Source organism: Cervus elaphus, chromosome 18 (genome assembly GCF_910594005.1).
Source record: "Cervus elaphus chromosome 18, mCerEla1.1, whole genome shotgun sequence".
Taxonomy (NCBI): domain Eukaryota; kingdom Metazoa; phylum Chordata; class Mammalia; order Artiodactyla; family Cervidae; genus Cervus; species Cervus elaphus.
The window spans coordinates 123,621,742-123,633,775 of record NC_057832.1 but is presented as its reverse complement, the minus strand read 5'-3'; the positions used below and the strand labels follow the sequence as shown (position 1 = coordinate 123,633,775).

Below are 12,034 nucleotides of genomic sequence, written 5' to 3'. Positions count from 1 at the left end.
AGAGAAACCATCAGCCACGCGGGAGCTTGGTCACCAGAGTCTATGGGAATTCTGTGAGAGAAACCTGTCAGCCATGCGCGAGCTTGGTCGCTAGAGTCTATGGGAATTCTGTGAGAGAAACCTGTCAGCCACGCAGGAGCTTGGTCACCAGAGTCTATGGGAATTCTGTGAGAGAAACCCGTCAGCCACACGGGAGCTTGGTCACCAGAGTCTATGGGAATTCTGTGAGAGAAACCTGTCAGCCATGCGCGAGCTTGGTCGCTAGAGTCTATGGGAATTCTGTGAGAGAAACCTGTCAGCCCTGCGGGAGTTTGGTCACCAGAGTCTATGGGAATTCTGTGAGAGAAACCGTCAGCCACGCAGGAGCTTGGCCACTGTTGGGCCTGGACTAGGGGTAGTGTTACCACGACAGCACACAAGTTCCCCCCCCAGGGGCAAGTCTGAACATCTCAGTGACACTTGAAATTAAACTTACTCTTCACTCCTCTGTTTATTAATAAAGGGGGAGAATAGTTTAATTTTTAAACTCAGTGCATTTAACAAATTTAAGTAGTACAAATTGACTCTTCAGAAAATGATAACTGCTCAGATGCACTGAACATCACAAGAAATTGTCCAAATAGGGGGAACAATTCCTTGGTTTTCAGATTTATAAGTGAATATCCATGTATTATATATATCCATGTATTATATATATAATATATATAATATTATATATATCCATGTATTATATACATAATATCCATAATTATAGTTGGCATGCGTACATGCTAAGTTACTTCAGTCGTGTCCAACTCTTTGCAACCCTGTGGACTATAGCCCAGCAGACTCCTCTGTCCATGGGATTCTCCAGGCAAGAATACTGGAGTGGGTTGCCATGCCCTCCTCCAGGGGAGCTTCCCAACCCAGGGATCGAACCCACATCTCTTACATCTCCTGCACTGGCAGGTGGGTTCTTCACCACTAGTGCCACCTGGGAAGCCCAATTATAGTTTATATCCAATATGTTTCTTAAATCTCAACTCATAAGAATATGAAAATAGTTTAAGTTCATAAGCCACACTCTCTCCCACTGATTTTACTATAGTTTCCCAGCAAACTCTCACAGTAAGACTTTGTGTCTGGAAAAGTGACTTGAAAACTCTGATTGATAGGGTCTTGTTTTTAAAAACCATGTGTGAAATTTGCTTTGCATATTATGAAAAGCAAGTGTAAGTGGTCCAGGGGCAGAACCAACCTTGCCTTCACCTGCACACCAGCCCGCAGCCTCCCCCAAGTCACTCTTCAACGCTTCAGAACATGGGCGCCCTGGTCTTAATGTGCAGAAGTCTTAACTTTTAAGATGAGTTTTGTTTGAAACATCGGGAAAGTATTGGTACATTTTCTGATGCAGATTAGAGCTAGTCACTCTATTCTAACTCTCCTTCTACAGCTTGAACCAAATCTCTAGGGATACACCTTGCAGGCACCCTGGTTCAGGTTATGTCTTTTTTTCACATTGGCCGATAGTTGATTAATAATGCTGTGACAGTTTAAGGTGTATGGCAAAGTGATTCAGTTAAGCATATACATGTATCTCGGTTCAGTTCAGTCACGCAGTCGTGTCCGACTCTTTGCGACCCCATGAACTGCAGCACACCAGGCCTCCCTGTCCATCACTAGCTCCTGGAGCTTACTGAAACTCATGTCCATCGCATTGGTGATGACATCCAACCATCTCATCCTCTGTCATCCCCTTCTCCTTTCGCCTTCAATCTTTCCCAGCATGAGGGTCTTTTCTAGTGAGTCGGTTCTTTGCATGAGGTGGCCAAAGTACTGGAGTTTCAGCTTCAGCATCAGTCCTTCCAATGAACACCCAGGACTGATCTCCTTTAGGATGGACTGGTTGGATCTCCTTGCAGTCCAAGGGACTCTCAAGAGTCTTCTCCAACACCACAGTTCAAAAGCATCAATTCTTCAGTGCAGCTTTCTTTATAGTCCAACTTTCACATCCATACATGACTACTGGAAAAACCATAGCTTTGACTAGATGGACCTTTGTCAGCAAAGTAATGTCTCTATCTATTCTTTTTCAAATTCTTTTCCCATTTAGGTTGTTATAGAGTACTGAGCAGAGTTCCTTGTGCTACACAGTAGGTCCTTGTTGGTTACCCAAGCAGCGTCTTCATGAGAGTCAGTCAGCCACATGGACAGTAGACTCAACACAAACTTTGGGAGTCTACTTTTTCTGAAAAAAAATCCCAGAATCCCAAAGCTAAAGGACCCGTAGAGACCACATCCCTCTTCTCCAGCCCCTCCCACCGCATTTCACAGACACTGAGACGGAAGCCTGACTTTGCCCACGATCCTGGAGCTTTGTGTGACCACAACAGTCATACAGATGAAAGTACACTATAAAGAAGTGAGGAAGAAGGGGAACGATCAGCCTTGACATCAGCGGAAGCCGACGCTCATCTCACCAGGAGTGCCGGCGGAGACATCCTCACCCACCCGCCAGGGCGGCAGCCAGCATGGCTGCAGGAGGAGTCGTGTTCCCAGAAACTGACAATTTCCTCTAATAACCACGCCTATCCTGGCCTGCAAGTCTCGAGTGTGCTGAGACTTCTGTTGTTCAGTTAAACGTTTGCTTTACTTTGGTTCAGTCACAGATGCGCAAAACTGGGCAGAGGCTGCCGTGTATGAGCAAGGCCTCATCTTTGCTACACGCACAGAACGTGAGCGGGTGAGGTGATGATGCTTGTCTTCCGAGCGACTGTTAAGCTGGTGGCACAGGTCGCCGCTCTGTGATCATTTACTGCCTTCCAAGCAGCAGCCACGTGATACAGTCAAGGGGGAGGGGAGTGACACGGGCCATCACACACCCCCTACCCCGAACCCCACCTCCTCCCATCTCCAACTCAGGTTGACGGAAACGCAGTGACATGGAGCCCTCTCCCCTCAGGGGGCCTTATTTACCTCCCGAAACCCTGATCCAGTTTTTGCTTTCAATCACATATTTCTCACTGTGAAAGCAGCTAAATGTGCTGGGTTGTACATACGAAGGATTTTAAAATGCGTTGCTCTCTGAATTGCTTTGGGCAAAAAAGCACATTTGAAAAGGAGGTGGGGTTATACTTTTCATGCAGAACTATTTGCAAGAATGAGACAGGGTCCCTGTAAATAGCTGTCACCCCCAACAAATGCATATTTTAAACATCAAAACTCCTTATTTCTGCCAAGCACGTTCCCACTGAAACATTTTAATTGGGGCTTTCAGCAAGAGTAACGTAATTTTACCTGTATTGTGTGTTGTTGTGAATTTCCAGTTTTAATTACAAATCACTAAATTAGATGCACAGAAAGCGTTTTTTCCTGCCCCCCCCACCCCATTAGCTAGCGCCACATTGCTGTGCGGATGGAGTGACTTACATCTGCTCTCCTGCGCTCTTTCCCGCTCTCTCAGTGCACATAATTATAAGGTGCACTGGGGGCGTCCTTTCAGGCTGACAGCCGTGGGCTCTGAAAGTGCTGATGGGCAGGCGACACCAGATTCACGTTAAAGGGGACACAAGCCCTTCTCAAACCCAAACTCAGAGGGGGCCTTCAGGTGACCCGAGGCTTCCAGCCGACATCCTCACATGTCACCATTGAATCATGCCTGGTTGCACCTTTCTTGTTTTTCACCATGTTGGGAAATGAGTTCTTAACAAGTACCTTTAAATTCAGAGCGTTTTAAATCTTTCGTCAAACCCTGGTGTCAAAAGAGTAGAAACCAGTGCTGGATGGAAAGAGTAAAGGAGACTGTATGTCTGATAAGTGAGCGGTCGCCTGACACCCAGGGGAGACCTGCCTGATCTCTTCTAGGGGGGTCTCTGGTCCCCAGTGGGGGACAGTGAGGACGTCCAGCTGACACCTCGCCTGGTCCCTCCCGTGCCCTCTTGGGACACCAGCGTGAGAGGCAGAACACCGTCTGATTTAATCCGATTTGCTGCTCCAGGCTTTGTTCTCATGGTTTTTTTCTGCTTAGTCAGTCTTGGAATTAGCTGTTCTAATGAAGGTCTTTTAAGCCAGACTTCCTCTCTCGGAGCCAGCAGGCCGCGTTCAGGCAGACCGACAGCCAGGCAGCTCAGCGCTGCATTCTCCTTTGTTTGTTTGTTTTCAGTCCTTGTCTGGCGAGGTGGAAAGAGAATATGAAACGAGCTGTTGGAAGCCTGGGCTGGATCTCGGACCCCAGTGGCTCGGCTGGGCCCTTTCGGGGTGCAGAGAAACACAGCAGCACGGGAGGGGATTTACTGCATCCTGGGAGGCAGGAGGCACTGTTGCTGGACCCCTCCAGGTCCGCGCGCTGCCCGCCCTCTGCCCAGCCCAGCGCCCGCAGTGCCAACCTCAGCCGCATTACTTTTGAGCCCTGTGTGTGGCCGGTGGCGGCCGTGGAGGCCACGCACACCAGCTGAACAGCTCCGTGGTCCCGCTCGTCCGTGGACCTGTCGCCATGTGGGTGACCCGGGCGCCTTCCCTTCCTCCCCACGGCCCCGCTTCACGCGGCCCCTACGTGGTTGTGCTCTGGCATCCAGTCTCTGGTTCACTCGCCTCCATTTCTACTGATGCTGCTCAGTTACCGCCATTCCAGGTGTCAGAAGAACGTTCAGCCCCATCGCCAGGCTCCAGGCACGGGGTCCCCAGGCCCCCCTAAAATCCAGGGGGTTAGGTCAGGAGGGGTCTGGCAGGGGCACGGGGTTTCCACCTCCACAGAGGTGCTGTGTGTCGGGCCTGGGGGCGGTCAGCGCGGGACTCATGGCCCCAGGCCCTCACCCGCCCTGCCCTTCCCGAGCTCATCTTCCTCCCCTGGTCTTGTCTCCACAGATGGACCACGACCCCAGGAAGCCCGCGTACATCGCCACCCAAGGACCTCTGCCCTCGACTGTGGCTGACTTCTGGCAGGTGACTCTTTTTAAATTAAATTTTGTTCTGAGTCTAACAGCTTAATAAATTGATCATGAGTAATGCTTTGGATTCAATTAAGCCAATTCAGGTTTGTTTACAGGTGTTCATCACGTGTTCCTTGATTTCAGAATTTGCATGAGCTCATTCATATTTTTTATGATCAACCATCTTTTCCAAAACTTGAGTATGAAAAATTCCCTTTGAGATATTAAACCTTTAAAGACTTTTACTTTTTAGGCTGTTTCAGTCACTTTATCTTATGAAATATAATGAAATAACGCATGCGGAAATTATTGTGTTTTAGTCAGATGTGTCTCTTATCGATAGTTTTAATCTTATGAAGGTTAAAAAATGGTGCTCAGATTATAGCCTCTCTCCTTGTGGATTCTCTGTAATAATGCACTTGAGAAGCCAGGTTGGTCTCTTCATCCAGCAAATACTGCACATTCGGATCAGGCTCGGGTCCTGGGGACACTGGCCAGTAAGAGGAGAGCCAGGAGGCCAGCGAGGCCTCCGCCCCCCGCCCCATCTCCCTGCCCACTGTCCACCAAGTGGCAGAGCTCCGGGGGCCTGGCCTTGGGAAGGCGGCACCGAGGTGTGTGCACACGGGGCGGGGTCATGCCACTGCTTGGCGGTTGAAGCAAAGCCCTCCTGTGTGTCAGGCCCCGGGCATCCCAGGACTGGCAGAGTGCACCCTGAGGACACGATGAGGGAGATGTGGCCTCTGGGTCCGCAGGTGGTAGGCAGGAGCAGCGTGTGGGCCACAGGGCCAGGCTGTCAGGGTCCGGTGGCCACACCATCTCTAACTCAGAGGGACCCGCTGAAGTTGGCAGAGTCCACGTTCCGTGCTCCCTGTGCCCTGTCTCCAACTCTCCAGACAGCCCTGTCCTGGCTCCGCCCCAGGAGGCCCGCACTCCTACCCACCCTGAGTCTCTGCGGGCTTCCGGGAGTCAGGAAGGGACCTGGGATCCGCTCTTGCCTTGTAAGCGTCTTCATGCGTCGGCATCAACACCTCGGTTCTTCACGGGCAAGACGGGCTCGCGTCGGTGAAACCACACGGCTCACCCGGACCTGCAGGCAGGAGCCCAGATGGGACACTTCTGCGTGGCCCTGCCCTTGCGTGCTGCTTCACGCTCTTGGCAGGAAAGGCCAGGCTGAGCCCCGTGATCACGGCCTCGAGCCGTCAGGCTGGACCAGCGGGTCCCGCCGCCCCGAGGGCTAAGTCTCCTCCTTGTTACACCTGCCGAGAGGTCATGCAACCTGGGAGGACCAGGCACCCCATGCAGAGCTGTGCCCCTGAGCCGTGAGCCCACCCATCCTGGCTTGCCTACGGCGGCTGCTGGAATTCCATGGAGGGTTTGCTCGGTCACCTGCCTGCTGCCCCCCAGGCTCCTTGTGGTCAGACAGAAAGAATACAGAAGACCCCGAGTCGTGTGGCGGAATAAGGGACCAGCAGAATTCCACGGTCACCGCGTCTTCCGGTCAGCCTCAACCCGTCATACCAACGTGCACGTTTATGTGGGAGTGCCTCAAAGTGGGGTAGTTTCATTTTTACCAGCTTCAGGTCCCGCTCGTAACTGCCTGTGGGCAAAGCATCTCTTGCCAACAGAAGCACAAGTTCCTGAGGTCGTGTCGACACACACAGTCATCGCTTGCATCCATGGACCGTGTACCCTGTGGCCGGCCCTGTGTTGGGGTTTGTATATTTTGACCCCTAGACTTTGTGTTCTACGAGACTCGCGATTCATACTCTGCGCCGGTTCACGTGGTTAGTACACGGGGCCGCTAGTATATTTTTCTTACTGCTTGTTCTGAGTAATTGCCATTGTTGGGGGCAATTCTTTGTGCCAGTGTTTGTAAACCATAGGATGTCCTAGAGCATTTATGGAGGTCTGATATCAAGGAGCATTCTTGAAATGGAAAAACATCTCTAAATGACACCACTAGAGAAAAATATTCAAGTGAGATGAAGTGCGAGATACTTTAAGAGACACCTCTGTCAGCACTTACCAAACCTCCGGGAAACACTGGCGTCCCTCGAGGCGGGAGTGGACAGTCTGGCCAGTAGGCCACCCTCCCAGGCCATCTCAGGCTCGTCAGCTCATCACAGCCTCTGAGACCCCCTGCAGCAAAAAGACTTGCCTGACTGTGTCTCCCCAGGTGCCCTTGAGACAGATGTGTGGTCTCCACACCAAGCCTCCTGGTCCAGCTGTAGGAAGAACACAGTGGAGGGGTGCTGGCCTTGGATAGAGGGTATCTTAGCATCTGCTTCTTAGCACAGTCACACTGGCTGGATTGGCCTCTAGATTATATATTCTAGAAATGGCATCTAGCAAGCACGGCTTCTTATTAACCACCCAAGGTCACAGGCTCAAAATTCCAGGTTCCCTTCACTGCCTTGGGCTCTACAAAAAGTGCGTGGGGGAGACAACGCCTGCCTTTAAACTTCTTGCAGAAGACAGAGCCTCTCAAAAACCACGGTGAAGTGGAAGTTCCTTTAAGAATAAAACCTGCTTTGAAGCATAAGAAGTTTTCTGTTGGAAAGACAATACGTTCTGAGTGAGAGTTCACGTCTGGATTTATGGCTTCCCCAATAGTTTAGCAGGTAAAGAATCTGCCTACAACGCATGAGACACAGGAGACGTGGTTTGATCCATGGTCGGGAAGATCCCGTGGAGAAGGAAGTAGCACCCAGTCCGGGATTCTTGCCTGGAGAATCCCAGGGACAGAGGAGGCTGGTGGGCTAGAGTCCAGTGTGTTGCCAATTATTGGACATGACTGAGCACCTAAGCGCAGTGCAGATGGCCTCTGACAAGGTTGGACACAGGAACCCAGCACACGTAACAGAAAATATTGGAGCATCTTCCTTTCACTTGAGCCCTGGGGGCTGCCCTGGGCGCCTCCCCGGAGGAGCTCATGGGGCTTGTCCGTGGTGAGCAGGGTCCCGCAGGAGAGGCCCTGGTGAGGGGGTGGTGTGGGCAGCACAGAGCCCAGGCCGGGAGGGGAGCACAGCGGGGAGCTCCTCCACCGGCTTCCAAACGAGGCCACGTTCACAGGCGCCGTGGACCTGAATCTGGAGGACATTATTCCACACAATAGGATGCCAAGGAGGAAAACAGACCTGGAGCCCCAGGGTGGCACCATCGTGACCAGGAGACTGGAGGCAGACGGCAGGGTGGGCGGGCGGATGGAGGAGGCCGGCGAAGCAGAGACGCCCGAGGCTGTCGGTAGGGGGCACACGAGGTGGGCCCCACGGGCTCAGGATGAGGGGCGACACTCAGAGGCGGGGCTGGGGGAGGCTCTGTCTCCACACAGGCGTGGCACTTCCAGAACATTCCATCGTGGGTGTGACCCAGCGGCAGTCCTCACTGCGGTCACCTCAAGCCGGCGTCTCCTGCCCCAGCCAGGCCCCTCGCTCCCGACCCTGCACCCCCTCGGGCTCTGCGATTAAAATTCTTTCTCTGAATTCACACCTCATGTTCTAAGAATGTGATTCCAAAACCAAATGCACGTAAGACCCACAACCTTCCTGTAAAAATGTGTTCTGACCTGTGAGGACGGCTCAGGTATTCCTGGGCCTGACATGCCTGCTCTGAGAGAAGTCAGCCAGCATCCAAGTCTGCAGAGGGAAGGCAACAGTTATTGAGCACTTACTGTATGCTGGGCCCTGGGCAGGCAAGGGGGGACGTGACCTCACCTGATGACCTGGGGTGAAGCTATCACGAGTGCATGATCCCCAGACGCGGTCCTGCAAGACGGGAGGTGGCTGGGGGTCGGGGGTGGGGGGGTCAGGGAGCGGTGTTTGATGGTGCAGAGGCTCAGTCTGGGGAGATGGGAATGCTCTGGGGGGGTTGGTGAATGTCCTCAATGCCCCTGAACTCAAAACCCATGCAGTTCAGTTCACTCAGTCATGTCCAGTTCTTTGCGACCCCATGAACCACAGCACACCAGGCCTCCCTGTCCATCACCAACTCCTGAAGTCCACCCAAACTCATGTCCACTGGGTCGGTGATGCCATCCAACCATCTCATCCTCTTTCGTCCCCTTCTCCTGTCTTCAATCTTTCCCAGCATCAGGGTCTTTTCAAATGAGTCAGTTCTTCGCATCAGGTGGCCAAAGTATTGGAGTTTCAGCTTCAACATCAGTCCTTCCAATGAACACCCAGGGCTGATCTCCTTTAGGATGGATTGATTGGATCTCCTTGCAGTCCAAGACACTCTCCAGAATCTTCTCCAACACCACAGTTCAAAAGCATCAATTCTTCGGTGCTCAGCTTTCTTTATAGTCCAACTATCACATCCATATATGACCACTGGAATAACCAGAGACTTGACTAGACAGACCTTTGTTGGCAAAGTAATGTCTCTGCTTTTTAATATGCTGTCTAGATTGGTCATAACCTTCCTTCCAAGGAGTAAGCATCTTTTAATTTCATGACTGCAATCACCATCTGCAGTGATTTTGGAGCCCAGAAAAATAGTCAGCCACTATTTCCACAGTTTCTCCATCTATTTGCCATGAAGTGATGGGACCGGATGCAATGATTTTAGTTTTCTGAATGTTGAGCTTTAAGCCAACTTTTTCACTCTCCTCTTTCACTTTCATCAAGAGGCTCTTTAGTTCTTCTTCACTTTCTGTTATAAGGGTGGTGTCATCTGCATATCTGAGATTATTGATATTTCTCCCGGCAATCTTGATTCCAGCTTGTGCTTCCTCCAGCCCAGCGTTTCTCATGATGTTCTCTGCATATAAGTTAAATAAGCAGGGTGATAATATACAGCCTTGACGTACTCCTTTTCCTATTTGGAACCAGTCTGTTGGTCCATGTCCAGTTCTAACTGTTGCTTCCTGACCTGCATAGAGGTTTCTCAAGAGGCAGGTCAGGTGGTCTGGTATTCCCATCTCCTTCAGAAGTTTCCACAATTTATTGTGATCCACACAGTCAAAGGCTTTGGCATAGTCAATAAAGCAGAAATAGATGTTTTTCTCAAACTCTCTTGCTTTTTTGATGATCCAGCAGATGTAGGCAATTTGATCTCTGGTTCCTCTGCCTTTTCTAAAACCAGCTTGAACATCTGGAAGTTCATGGTTCTTGTACTGTTGAAGCCTGGCTTGGAGAATTTTGAGCATTACTTTGCTAGCGTGTGAGATGAGTGCAATTGTGTGGTAGTTTGAGCATTCTTTGGCATTTCCTTTCTTTGGGGTTGGAATGAAAACTGACCTTTTCCAGTCCTGTGGCCACTGCTGAGTTTTCCAAATTTGCTGGCATATTGAGTGCAGCACTTTCACAGCATCAAAACCCATTAAGAAGGTATTTTTATGTTACGTATACTTTACTACAACAAAAGAAAGTCAGGATCCCGATCCAGCAGAGCACTGAGGCCCAGGGCTCCACACGACCCCCCCGACCCCCACAGCAGCTGCACAGCTGTCAGACCTGACCCCGTGATCAGACCCAACCCCCGAGATCAGACCCCACCCCCATGATCAGGCCTGAACCTATGATCAGACTTGACCCCATGATCAGACCCCACCCCTAATATCAGACCCCACCCCCGTGATCAGGCCTGACCCTGGGATCAGACTTGACCCCATGATCAGACCTGACCCCGTGATCAGACCCGACCCCTGAGATCAGACCCCACCCCCATGATCAGGCCTGACCCTGTGATCAGACTTGACCCCGTGATCAGACCCCACCCCCATGATCAGGCCTGACCCTGTGATCAGACTTGACCCCATGATCAGACCCGACCCCCAAGATCAGACCCCACCCCCATGATCAGGCCTGACCCTGTGATCAGACCCGACCCCTGAGATCAGACCCCACCCCCATGATCAGTTCTGACCCTATGATCAGACCTGACCCCGTGATCAGACCCGACCCCTGAGATCAGACCCCACCCCCATGATCAGGCCTGACCCCGTGATCAGACTTGACCCCGTGATCAGACCCCACCGTGTGGCCCACAGAACTTCTTGCCGCCCCGCAGGCTGTGAAGTGAGTGGGCAGTGAGTGGGCAGGCGTGTCTCTGTAAAGAGGAGAGAGAGGCCATCGGCGGTGGGGACATTGTGTTCAGGGCCAGCCCCCTGCTGTGAGGACCTCAGGGTGACTCCTCCCCAGGCACAGAGGGTGTGTACCACACCCTCAAGGTGTGCATGTGTGTGCACGTGTGCAAGGCTAGAGCCAGGCTAGGTCGGGCTTCACCCACCCACCCACCCTCCTTCTCAGGAGGCCGTGGTTTCCGCACGGGGCGGGGGGCAGGTCTGTCACCTGCCAGGGGCCAGGCTCACACGTGAGCACCGGGCAGCTCGGGGGCACGGGGACAGCTTTCTCAGAGAACAGCAGGGCTGTGAGCAGGGAAGACGAGTCCCGGGCGCAGGCTGCTGGCGCTGAGCCGCCCGGTCAGGCTTTACCCACCTACCTCGAGCTGCTCCGGCCCCCAGTCCACCAGCCCCCTCGCCACCGTCCAAGGAGCCCTCTGTGCACGGCCAGGGGCTGTCTGCTGTCCCCCCTGTATTTTCAGACCAAGCAGAAGTGCAGGCAGCGCAGTCAGCTGGTTCAGCGTGTGAGCACTGTCTGCGGACATGGCCCCTGCAGTCGGCCGAGCAGTACCTGAGCTCAGCCCGGGGCCTCTCTGGGGCCGGGACTGGTGGCCGGCCCTGCTCAATGGGAGCTGAGGGGCAGGGAAGACACTCTAGAATTTCCAGCCTTGCGCTCTCTGCCTGACAGACTTTTTGGTAACTTTCAGATGATGCATCAGAGGCTGGGGAGCTGGGCCTTGACCCCCAGGTCGAGGCGCTGAAGGCAGCTGGAATTCAGCTGATGCCCAATTAGTACGGACACTTATTATTAACATTTTACCAAGAAAAAAGCCTACATTGCTTTCTATTTCCCACTTTCTGAAAGTATATTCTGCTATGAAGTCTTCACTGGGGCAATGTACTTTCTTTTCCGAGCAGTGGGGTTTGGTTTAACTAAAGAAATTTAGCTCCTCAGCACCCATCAGTCACCACTCTTAGGATGGACAAGGAGAGACCCAAGTAGAGGGCTGTAGGAGGTCCAAGGAACCTAAGGGTTTTCCTCCAGGAACTTACGATGAGAACGGCA

At 52.2% G+C, this 12,034-nt stretch overlaps 1 protein-coding gene across 3 annotated transcripts in view; it reads left to right on the top strand.

Annotated features, from left to right (window-relative positions):
• PTPRN2 (protein tyrosine phosphatase receptor type N2) overlaps positions 1-12,034 on the top strand; it is a 593,102-nt gene that overhangs the window by 548,234 nt on the left and 32,834 nt on the right. For all 3 annotated transcript variants that reach the window (XM_043873080.1, XM_043873079.1, XM_043873077.1), the window contains exon 17: positions 4,843-4,920. In XM_043873080.1, coding sequence (XP_043729015.1) covers positions 4,843-4,920 — 78 coding nt within the window. The remainder of the gene's footprint in view (positions 1-4,842; positions 4,921-12,034) is intronic.